Source organism: Carassius auratus, chromosome 28 (assembly GCF_003368295.1).
Source record: "Carassius auratus strain Wakin chromosome 28, ASM336829v1, whole genome shotgun sequence".
Lineage (NCBI taxonomy): Eukaryota > Metazoa > Chordata > Actinopteri > Cypriniformes > Cyprinidae > Carassius > Carassius auratus.
Window position 1 is genome coordinate 13,784,196 of NC_039270.1, and position 12,429 is coordinate 13,796,624.

At 42.2% G+C, this 12,429-nt stretch overlaps 1 protein-coding gene across 3 annotated transcripts; it reads left to right on the top strand.

The window, feature by feature from the left end:
* Positions 1–433: 433 nt before the first annotated feature.
* On the top strand, positions 434–11,756 carry LOC113046876 (SH2B adapter protein 1-like). 3 transcript variants are annotated; one of them, XM_026207953.1, is made up of 11 exons: positions 435–825; positions 1,083–1,133; positions 2,200–4,220; positions 4,642–4,743; positions 5,215–5,306; positions 5,431–5,516; positions 5,747–5,899; positions 6,603–6,814; positions 6,975–7,149; positions 8,846–8,936; positions 10,398–10,577. In XM_026207953.1, the coding sequence occupies exons 3-11, from the start codon at positions 2,553–2,555 to the stop codon at positions 10,417–10,419; spliced, it is 2,601 nt and encodes an 866-aa protein (XP_026063738.1). In that variant the 5' UTR covers positions 435–825; positions 1,083–1,133; positions 2,200–2,552; the 3' UTR covers positions 10,420–10,577. The 3 variants fall into 3 exon arrangements, with proteins under 3 accessions (XP_026063736.1, XP_026063737.1, XP_026063738.1); XM_026207951.1 differs by lacking the exon at positions 8,846–8,936 and having other exon boundaries at positions 434–825; positions 10,398–11,756; XM_026207952.1 differs by lacking the exons at positions 1,083–1,133; positions 8,846–8,936 and having other exon boundaries at positions 434–825; positions 10,398–11,756.
* The last annotated feature ends 673 nt before the right edge of the window (positions 11,757–12,429 follow it).

The window sequence follows — 12,429 nt, forward strand, 5'->3', positions numbered from 1 at the left end:
ACAGTAGCACACCCTCTGAATATACACAATGTAAAAGGGCGAGTGGGTGCACCATAGGGTTAAAAAAAAATTATGATGCAGGACAGTTACAGTTAAGAGATTTTGGAGTCAAATTAATCAAATCTTCTATAATCATGAAATACATTATCTAAATATTATAGGTTACACATTATTATTTTATACGTATCTCACATAGTAGTCATCATATTCTCAGTCCTCTAAAATAGCTTTCAGTGAGCACAGCTTCTTTTACTGAAATAATCCAGGAGCAATCTCAAATTCAGTGCACAGCTTCCATGACTCAGCTATCAGCCTGAGCAACATCCCTGTTTTACTTTTTCTACACAGCTGCCCAATGTGGCTTCTCCAAAAAGCGCACATCCCTCTTCCTGAGGTTTTTTTCTCTCTCTCTCTCCCATTGAAAATCCCCCTTCTCCAACACTCCCTGTCCCCCAACCTACACCCTCTCCCTCTGTATCGCGAGAGACTGACTGGGACAGCAGGCACAGAAAATATTCATGTTACCTGCAACACGAGCAGTTGCAAAGCTTTTATGAATAAATAGATACCGTATGATTCATCAATAAGTTTAGCATCAACAGGGGGCAGCTAGACGGAGAGGAATGCATATTAATCTGAATACTGGCAGACACATTGCCTGCTTAGCAAAACATCCAGCTAGCTGACCAGCAGCTCAAACTTGATCATTTATTAGCAGCGCTGGGTTAGCTAGTTAGCACCAGGCTAGTTCAATATACATTTGCATTTAATATTTTTCGGATTTCACTCAAGCCAGCGAACAAATTGCGCCTTTTGTGCAAAAAGGTGAGTTAATTTGACATTTTGTTTCTATTGCATGAGATCGTTTCCAGCGTTTCCATGAGCTAGAGTTAACCTGCTAGCCCGAATTAGCTTGGTGTGTTGACATTATAAGCGTGAGAACGTATTGTGACTATTAAACTTCTTTCAGGCAGCTAACGTTAGACGAAGTGCGTTGTTAGTCCTTACGTGGTTTCAAATATCGCTTAGTTTTATTGTAACTACAATCGACAGGCATTTAAGCTTGGTGTTTTTCTTTACAGTTTATTGATCTGCACCGGCCTCGCGTTACACACTGGCCTTAACTGACGATGGTGAGTTATCATTGGAGCTTAAGAGCATCTTTACAGCATCTTCCGCTTATGTAAATCGTCTTAACTGGTTTCATATCATTGTCTCGGTTTCGATTAGTTTTGGTTCAAATGCTCCAGTTGTTGGTTGCATGTTGCGCTATAATAATAATAATAGAGAGAAATTAGCTCTCAGCATGTTCTTCAGATATCAGGTGTATTGAGTCTCAAAGCTCAAAGCAAAACAACGCTTTCATCAACAATGTTCATGCATGACACTTAAAGCGGATAAACTTCACATTTGCAGCATTGGAAGTGAATGTTCATGAAATGCTTAGTGGTAAGGGTAATTGTTAAAGACAATTTTAATTTTGTAGGAAACCATTGTGCTAAAAAACAACAACAACTGAATCTTGACTTACACATCATGGAGTATGTTTCATTAAACACGTTTATCAAATAAGACAGGTTTACTTTAGTTAGTCTAATTTATTGTAAGTACATTTGGTAAAAATATTGTCAGAATAGCTGAAAAGCCTGGCTTGTTTGGTAAAGTAGTTTTATGAAACAACCCCCTGCGCTACGTTTCCTAAAAGCATAATTTAGCTAACAATGCTTATGGAAATGCTGCCCTGTTAGATTATGCATAAACAGCATTGTAACATACATTTCTGTAGAATATAAATGAGAATGTTTTATTTGTTTACATGGCAAGAGTCACATTGGGTCAAGAGATATGTACCTTCAAGTTATCATTTATTACAAATAATTTGTGTTTTTATAGATAGTCAGAAAGATAGATTCCAAACCTGTATGACTTTCTGTGAAATTCAAAAGAGTGATGCAGAAAGATAGTCTCAGTCTCTGTTCACTCTCATTGCATTATTTTTCTAACTGAGAAAAGTTATATATCTCCTCATTTAGGTTTGTAACAACATGATGATGACTTTTCATTTTTGGCTGAACAATCCCTTTAACTGTTATATTGTTGTAATTTCTGATCACATTGCCATTTATTACTATTTTGTTGTTGTTTTTGTTGTTGAAAACAATATTAATTGATCTATTTATCTCTTTATTTGACATTTAGGTCACAAATCCCTACCACTGGATCCTCGCAGAGCCTTAACACCGGAGATCACCTGAGAACTCCCATCGCCTCATCCTGCTGCTCACCACATAATTCAGCGTTACCCCCCATACACACGTTTACACATTTTGTGTAGAATGTGAACTATTTCAGAGTCAAATAATTTTCTTTAAATGGGGGGGAAACAATTATCAGTCATTTTCAGGCCACATTTTTCTGTCCGCTTTTCCAAATTCATGTCTATTGTAAAAGTGTAGCCTGATGAGCAGATCGAGTGCCCCCCATACTGTTCGCAACGATCCTGACATCTTTGAGGATCGGTTGGTCTCAAATTGATCTCTTATTAGTCAGTCATGAACGGCTCCCTGTTAACCCCGCCCAGTCCGCGGGCTGCGGCAAGTTCATCTCCCCTTCCACCCTCCCCATCTCCTTCGCCTTCTCCTCCATCTCCATCACTGTTGCCACTTTCCACAAGACCCCCACCTTTGCCTCCTCCAACTCCTGCCAGTCAGCCCTTGTCATCGTTATCCGAGACACCCACACCATCTCCATCTCCCTGCCTTAGCTGGACCGAGTTCTGTGAGCTCCACGCCCGAGTAGCCGCCGGTGACTTCGCCCGGCATTTCCGGGCCTTCTTGCAGGAGAACCCTCATTATTCCCCTGATTCGGCTGCTGCTTTTTGCCGCCGCTTTACAGACAGATTCGTTCAACATTTCGAGAGCGAGCTCGAGGGGACCGGTGTCAGTAGGGATGGAACAGTGAGCTGGGTCGCCCAATCTGACGTTACGTCACTGGAGGAGGATGCAGCATCTCCATCCCTGCTGCCGCCAGAAGCCTCCACCCCATTCCCTACTCACACGCGAGTTGTGCCCAAACTGGCATTGACCCAGGAGGCCCGTGGCTCGGAGCAATTCCAGAGCGCCGGAACATTTCAGGACTCGTATGCTCATACTCAGATTCTCCCACCGTCCTCCTCTTCATCATGCTCTTCCTCTATGGGCGGGAATAACGGGCGGAGGGAGGACAGGGGAATAGCGGTCAAATATAACCAACCTGGATACAAAGACCTGGAAGAAGAAGACGACAGCTGGGTGGGACCTGTCACCGGAGAGGAGGTGGAGACGGATGTAGTAGCAAGGGACAATGAGGGCGAGGGTGATATGACCTTGGAAAGAGCCGATCTCAGCCAGGCATGCCCCAATCCCTCTGGCACACCAGCAAACTCTGGGTCAAAAGGCAGTGAGACACCCATTGGTGGACACTCGAAGAATAAACTAAAAAAGCGGTTCTCTTTGCGCAGCGTGGGCCGCAGCGTCCGAGGGAGCGTGCGAGGCATCTTGCACTGGCGCAGCTCCTCCAGTGACGCCCCCCAGAACTGCAGCTCGGGTAATTCTGCCCCCCTTCCTTCCAGTTACAGCTACACTACAGGCCTGCAAGATGGCAAGAGGAACTCTGGCTCGCAGGGCGTTCCTGCGTCTCTCCCTGTCTCTCTCTCCCTTCCCCTCTCTCTCCCTCACTCGTCGTCCTCTTCATTGCCCCCATCATCCTCCAGTAGCGCCACCTCCCTCTCGCTCTCCGAGGCCCGTGACTGGCGGAGGAGCAACGGCGACGGGGAGAAGGAGAAGTGGAGTCACCGGTTGGAGAAACTGCGACTGTCCCGATCACCACCACCGACTCTGTCCGCCGCAGCTCCACCTTCCTCAGCCGTGTCACCATCTGCGCTACCCCCAAGCAGCATGGGTGCCCCGTGGAAGATGGGCAGGCTGGTACGGGAGGGAGGTGTGACCGTGTGCTCCTCTTCGGATGAGTTTGCCAGCACTCATGGATTCCCGGGATTTCCCTTTGGACTGCTGCACCACAGCACGGACAGCACAGCGTCGGGACATCCCACGGCCATGGGAGGAATTGCAGGCGGAAGGGGGATGCGGTGGCACAAGTGTCGTCTAGTTCTGAAAGAACGAGATAAGGACGGAGGGGATGGAGGGCTGGAGTATTTCCTGGAGTTTTACATCCCACCTAAGGTGAGTGAGATGATTTCTGCTCTTATGTATTGATAAAAAATACAATCAAACACTAATATAGTGAGATATTATTATACTTTAAAAGGACTGTTTTCTCTTTGAATATGTTTTAAAATGTAATATATTCCTCCAATTGGAAACTTGAGTTTATAGCAGCCATTAATTCAGTCTTCAGTTTCACATGAAACATTTCTTCATATCTTCGAACAGTTGTATTGCTTTGATATTTTTGTTGAAACTGTCATACTTTTCTTTGGATAGAAAGTTCTAAAGAAAAGCAGTTCTTTGAGATCTTTTGCAATATTATAAATACCATTCAAAACATCTTATTCACCCCAAACTATTGAACATTAGTGTATGTAAATTTATTTAGCTTAAGTTATAATTCATTTATATATTTGTTGTTTTGGAATACTTCTAGTCCTCCAAGCCCAGACTGACTGTCCCATGCTGCTCTATTGTTGATGTGAGGAGCACTACCGCCATAGAGGTGCCAGACAAAGAGAACACCTTTCTTCTGCAGGTATGTCAGCACACCTCTATTTTTGTCTGTAGGGGTTTGTCAAATCTGCAATAATGATGCGAAAACTGTACCTTAACTCTGCTTTACATGTGTAACAAAGATGTTGTTGTCTCATTAACGGTTGTACGCAAATACAACGTTTGATGAGCTTTGTTGATAATTAGTGGGTTTTGTTACATATAACTTCAAGATGAATTACATTATGAAAAATTTATATCATAAATGAATAAAAAAATATTTCATGCCTCTTGTTTTAGAAATGAAACCCTTTTGGTGGTTAAAAAGCAACATGTTCACCACCACCAAGTATATTTTATCCAAATTTAATAGAATTTTCTATATTTGATTCAAAGTTGTGATCGTGTGTCACCTTTTGCATCCTGTGTTGTAACACCCTTCTCAAAGATCCATATCATTAAAAAACAACCACGCTGCGTATAATCACATCTGTTCTGTTTGTGTTCTTCTCAGTTGGAAGGTCAGGTGCAGTACGTGATCGAGACCAGAGATGCGGTCCAGATGAGAGCTTGGCTTAGTGACATCAGAAACGCCATTTGTCTGAGGTAAGACTTTGTTTTTTGAATCATTAAAAAAAAAATTAAAGCCTCAATGTATATTGAAAGGCTGTAATGAGATCATGCTTGCATGCATGGCAATCAAAACGCACTCCTTGAACCTTCTCATCAGTGAGCAAGAGGATGTTGAGGGAGTGTGCGGCAGTGCTCTCGCCGACCTCAGCAGTACGCCAGAATTCAACGACCGCCTGTCTCAAGGTAAGCGTTTGGAGATGATGTCACCATGAATGTGGTCCGCTGCATTCAGGACAGTATGGGTTTGTGTGTTTGCCAGTGCTTAAATCAGCCCTTAATTTTGTGATTAACAAGCATTAAAAACATCTGATCCTGAACTGAAATATTTATATGTAGCAGTAAAAACAAATACAAATATGTATCGGTAACTACAGATGGTGATGTATTTGTTATTGGATGTGTCTTCACTGTAGTGTGTTATGGTGGAGTTGGTGGTTCTCCTCAGCTGGAGCCTCTACCTCCTGAGTTGCCACCCCGTGCCCCTCTTGATGAATCAGACAGTCGACTGCTTGGTGGGGGTGGAGGCGGTCTTAGCACACCTTTTGCAGAAACTCCTGATGCCACAGGTGCTGTGCTACGCAAAACACACAGACACGCACATGTTGGTAGAGACCATGTTGACATCTATGTCACCCTAATCCTGTTTATATTTGAATGCAATTTATTTTTCCATTGAATGATTAAATAGGGCTCAGAAGTCAAAGTTTCACACACCTCTTCATTACTGAATTTAAGTGTTTTAATCAGACACAAACATTTTAAGAGCTAAGTGAATTTACGCGTGAGACTGTGATGGGAAGCCACCTTCTCAATATATCAGTTTGTGAAATTTCTATGCTGCTAGACAGTCCACAATCAGCTGCATTATTGGCAAGTGGCAGCATTTAGGAACAGCAGCTTGAAGTCATAGAGCGGGGTCAACAGGTGCAGAGGTGCATAGTTTGTAAAAGTGGCCAATGCTCTCTTGATTTAATGGCTGAAGAGTTCCAAAGTTCCACTGGCATTAATATCAGCACAGCGCAGGCCTTCTGGTCCAACATCAGTGCCTGACCTCACAGATGCTCTACAGGATTAATAGGCAGAACGCAGTTATAGCTATCAAGGGGGAAACAGCTCCATATTAATATTTATGTGTTTAGAATGGGATGTTATTAATGTCCCTGTTGGTGTAATGGGCAAGTATCCCAAAACTTTTTTGTCCATATAGTGTACAGTATGGACATTAATGCAGAGATCAGAGTTATTCAGTTTGTTCCTTGTCTTCAACAGGATCGTTCCTGTTCTCTGAAGGCTCTGTTTCAGAGACGGTGGAACATCCTCTGAGTGAGTGTCAGTGGTTTCACGGGACACTCTCCCGTCTTAAGGCGGCCCAGCTGGTGCTGGCGGGCGGCTTGGCCAACCATGGAGTGTTCCTTGTGAGGCAGAGTGAGACACGCCGTGGGGAGTATGTCCTCACCTTCAACTTCCAGGGCAAAGCAAAGGTAAATGCCAGTGGGGGTGATTATTTATTTACATGACTGTTTAAAAGTTTGACATCAGTTTAAAAGTATGAGTGGTAGTGTACATCTGATGAGAAGTGTCAGTATGTGTTTGTCTCAAAACCACACACCTCTTCCTTCTGCTCTGGCATCTTCCTCTCAGCACTTGCGTCTCTCCCTCAACGAGGATGGACAGTGTCGTGTGCAGCATCTCTGGTTCCAGTCCATTTTTGACATGCTGGAGCATTTCCGTGTGCACCCCATTCCCCTGGAGTCTGGGGGTGCCTCTGATGTCACCCTCATCAGTTTTGTGGGGGCCACGAATGTCCGGCAACAAGGTATGGAAGGCTGGGCTCCACTTTAAGGCGTGAGGGTTTACAACAGAGCCTAGATAACAGGGAAACACTGAATTTTTAGATGCCAGAGAACTTTTGAGTGCACAGGCAGGTGAAGTGATCACAGGTGCTACTTGCATCTCCCTCAGAACAGCTGAATGGATATAAATACTCTGTTTCTGATAAAAAATGTAAAGGGTCATGAACTGCCTTTTTTATTTTGCAGTATTCTCTGAGGTCCATTTATAATGTTATCCAGATTTTTACATCAAAAAACATTAATGTCATATCAACACTCGTATCAAATCAAACGATCTGCAATAGAGAGCACATAATAAAAACAGTTCATCCAATATAGTCGGCACAGCATAGTCTTTTAGTTTTGATCTTTATAGAAATCCTGTCGTATTGTGCCATGTTTGTAAACGAATCCGCTGTAAAATGAAGAGAAAAAAAAGTTCTTACTGACGCAGTCTGCAACTTCATTGAAAATACAGCTACTTCGCTCTTTTCTAACGCTGGGATCAGAAGGAAGGCAATGCAAAAACCCAGCACAGCATTTTGTTATATTCGGAGCATCTTTATCATTTGGTTTCTGTGTAAACCTGTTTCCCTCTCATTACACTACATGTGCAAATCAGTGGGCGGAGCTAAAGCGGCAGTGATGTAGAAGCAGGCGTTGATTTTCTTCATAAGCGGTGCTTATCCACACTATTACGTCAAAAAGTGGTACATTCCACTGATGTTTTGTGACTTTACTATCCATAAACTATGACTCAAGTTCAAGTCTATTATTTGATTATTATATCAAATATTATTTCCTGTGCATTTTATACCATCTCAGAAATATTGACTTGTTCTTGTGAGAGTAGTATGATTGCATTAACTATGATAAAGGGATGCAATTAATCACATAATTTTAATCAGTTGACAGCCCAAAGCTAAACCGCTGTTTTGAGGGAGATCCTGGTGGTCCCATAAAAGGAAAAAAATAACAAGAAATATTTCTTTGAAGGCGTCCTCTGTCAGTTTGATTGTCTTGAATCCAGGGAAGATTTTAGTGATGCACACAGTCTTTGGCACTGAGTTTGTGTGTGTCATGTGAGTGGGATGAATCTGGAGAGCGATCATATGTGTATTTGTGTATGTGTGTATTCATAAACAACATGACCACTGCATGAGTTATTTGCACCTGTCACAGAGATATGACTAAATGTGGGATCACCCCGTGTGTGAGATCACTTCCTGTCACGGCATGCTTTTTAAAGGACACTCCGTGCAAGCATCTGCTATGACTACTCGCGCACACACACGGATCCATCGCTGCTGCCAGAACCTGCTGTTGGCTGGATGTGCATGGCTTTGCTTTTGCTTTTTGACAATGATTGTCTCCTAATTAAATTTGTGTGTCCTCCATCCTGTATCTCCTTTTCAACACTTTCTATCTCCTAGACACTAAATCTATACTTATCTATCAGTGCTTCTTTTCTTCTGTTCTTCTTCTACTCCCTTCCAGTCTTTTTTCGAACATGAATCTATGTTCTTTCCATCACCATTGCCTTCCTTCGTTTTGATCTCCGGTCACATGCCGTACCTCTGCTCCTCTCCCTCCGCTTCAGCCTCTGGCTTTCTCCATAGTGCATATCAGAGCTCTGATTGGCTGTTTCTGTTGTTGTTTGTCGTTGGGTCATCTTCGCAGGCCGGGAAAGGGCAGGCAGCCGCCCCACAGTCTGTGATGTCATCACCACGCGCCACCCCGACTCCCCATCAACCCCCATCTCTGACTGTGTGTAAGTGAGCCCAGATTCACCAGAGAGAGATAGACAGAGAAGGTCTGAAAGAAGGAAATAAAATTATTCTGGTACATTGGGGTGTATTAAAAATATTGGGGGTATAATAAAAAGATTAAAGGTACAGGACCAAAAACAGCTCGAGTCAGATAAAGAACGGAAGTGGTCATGTGAGACTAAATTATCAAACCTTTTCACTTTTAAAAAATGATACTACTGTTCAAAATGTTGTGGTCAGCAAGTCTTATACTTACCAAAGCTGCTTTTATTGGATCAAAAATACAATAAAACTGTAATATTGTGAAATGTAATTGAATCCTCTGATTCTAAAAACTGAATGTTCAGCATCATTACTTCAGTGTCACATGATCCTTCAGAAACCATTCTTCAGTTCTCAACATTTGAAGAGGATCAAAAAAGTTCATCAAAATTGTCCTAATACAAGAACGCATTTTGGTTTTAGGACAACTTTGATGAAAGGTCTTGATCCACTTCAAATGTTGACTAGTGTAATATGCCGATGTAGTATGCTGCTCAAGAAACATTTTATTATTATCATCATGTTGAAACCATCTGTTCTGCTTCATATTTTCGGGAAACTTTTAATTCGTTTGATGAACAGAAAGTTCATAAGAACAACATATACTTAAAACCTTTTAATGTAATTTTAAACCTTTTATTTAAAGTCTTTGTTGAAACTAATAGTTTCTTTAAAACAACAGCAAAACGTACAGACCCTAAACGCATTAATGAGGAAAGTGTGAGGTGGGACTGGACTGAATCATCAAAGTGAGTGTCATTGTCGTTACCAATGTACAGATGTACTACATTTCCCTAAATAAGACAAATATAAAAACATTCAGTTTTTTTACATTTGCATAAAAAGATGAGGAAACTATAAAGAAAGTAAAAAGGATCCATTTTTTATTTCATGGCAACTTTGATAGTAGATGAAAGAGTAAATTGCGTGAAGCAATTTTTTTTTTCCTCAGGAATGTGAAGAAGAGGAAGCTTGTTAGGATCCAAAAGACAGAAAAAGAGTAGTGACAGGTCATCCGTTCACTTCAGTGCACATCTGTCTGCTTAACTTCCTCATTCACAGCTGGGTTTCAGTTGCACACATCCATCCTAAAATGTGTGTCGCAGGGTGACACTTTCATTTAACATGTGCTCACTATAGCTTGCGTTAATCATAACTTTTATTAAAGGTCACACATTTGTAGACCGAGAGCTCTGTCTCCATATAAACCTGATTGGTGATGTTTCAGTGAGTCCGAATGCATTCAGTCGATGACTCTTTACGGCTGTTTAGTGGAGGCAGGGTGTAAACAGTCTGTGTGCAATGTGTTGACCGATTCCATTACTAGCACATGTCATAGCTGAGGTTTTCTCCTCAAACTTTGCATCTTATTGGCATTACTCCTGTACACATTTAATTCTCCCTCCTCTCCGTCTTCTCAGACTTGACCAGCAGACCCCGTAGTCCTCCTCAGCCACCTCCTCCCCCTCTGCCTCCAGGACGCCCTCCGCCCCCAACCCCGCCGCAGGAACGAGGGAGTGAGCCGGAGGCCGCCGGAGGAGGCGGAGCAAGCAGCGGGGCAGAGGAGTGCGAGGACCGGGAGCGCGAGCCGCCTCTCCTCCAGTTGGAAGGGGTGGAGGGCGAGGAGAGAGAAGGAGGCAGAGCCAGAGCCATCGACAACCAGTACTCCTTCTTCTAAACGGGAAAACAACCAGTCGGGATAGAGGAGGAAGAGGAGGGCCCTTCACAATCAGTATTTTCAGTGTTCTCCAACAGAAGAACTGAGCGACTGCGTTATTAACACTATTAAACATGAGCTTTCACGGTGCGAGAGAGAGATGGAGAGAAAGAGAGAGAGAGACGCCCAAAAACATAAGCATATATGATACTTACGGTACTTTTTATTTTATTTTATTTTGTATAAATACTAAGTAACAGTACTACACTAAATTGTAGGTGCGTTGTTCTAGATTTGTTCTCCGGTGTTTGTCAGTGTGAAAGTTCCTCTGGTTCTGCTGCTGCCTAGGAAGGTACAGGAGTGTCAGCGCCGTCACTGAGCTGGTGACGTGTTTTAGCAACTTACTTTATTCAGACGTCTAGTATTCTTTGAGCCTTCGCACTTATATGAAAGGAGTTTCTTTTTCCCCTCAGTTGAGTGGAAATGTTGACTTGTTCAGAGATTGTTACCCACCAGCACTCTTTGTTGTTGCTATTATTATTATTACTGGAGCTTTTTAAGTTGTTTTCTTTATTTTCTGCCACTGACAAACTGCGAATGTCACAAAGTCGTACCTTTTTTTTTTTTATCCTGTTCATTTCAGTTGTACTGATTTAGTTAGTTCAGTAGCAGGCATTGCCTCGGGCTTGACAACGTCCAGTTCTGCCAAAAACAACAAGCCCAATCCTCTGAAGTCCAGTAGTATTACTAGCGTATTAAACATCTCCACAGACGCCATCATTACCTCAGAGTCCCGATCTGTCGCCCAGCTCCTCTGCTCTCCCTCTCTGTCTTTACATCCTTCCCTTCCTCTTAGCTTTACAGTATTTGGGTTTATTGTTGTGTTTATTTCAAAGCTAGAGTCCAGAGGAGGGAGAAAGAATGTCCTTTTGGTTTAAAAGAGAAATTGTTATTGAATGCGAAAATGTTGATAACCGATGATGATGATAATTAGAATTTAATATTTGTTTAAATAATAGCATTATTTTTGTTTGGTTCAAAATGCCTTTATTTTTGTTGTGTACTATTTGAACAAATAATATTTGTTCTCCAAAATCTGTTTTCGGTTCGTATTTTTTGTGCCTTTTATATCTCTTCTAATCCCACTCGGTCTCCTTCAAACTTTGCTTCGGTTTCCTCAGATTTCAGGAAAACTTTTGAAAAGGAAAAAAAAGAGCCCCTTTCTTCTTGTGCCTTCTCGTGTCGTTAACTGTCATTTCCTCTCGTCTTGTGCCAGTCTTTCTTGATTTTGTGCGGTGTCTGCCATCCAGTTCAGTGCCTGCATCTGTATTTTCCTGCTTTGTTTCTCCAGTTCTGTCTCAGCCTTTTCAGTTGTTCTCTTTTTGATCCTACAGATTTGGGTATGATTTGTTTTCTCTCCATTTACCCCATGCTCCTCCTCCCTTCCTTTGACCCTTTATTTATACCTCTTATTGTGCCTTCTCTCGCTTTCTCTCTTCTCTATCTGTCAGTGCTGGGACTGTGTGTTAAGGTGGACAATGTTGCCCACACTGTGTAATTAGTTTCAGGTACTACATTGAATTAAATGATGATGATATAATATAATTATACTGAAACAATTGGTCTGAGTTGTTTTTGTGTGATGGATGGATGGATAGATGGAAACAGTCAGATAAGATAGACACAGAAATAGATAGATAGAAACAGTCAGATAGATAGATAATGACATGAGAAATTTGATCTTGTACATTTCTTATAAGAATGTACATAAGAATGCACGCGTAAAGTGCGGCTGT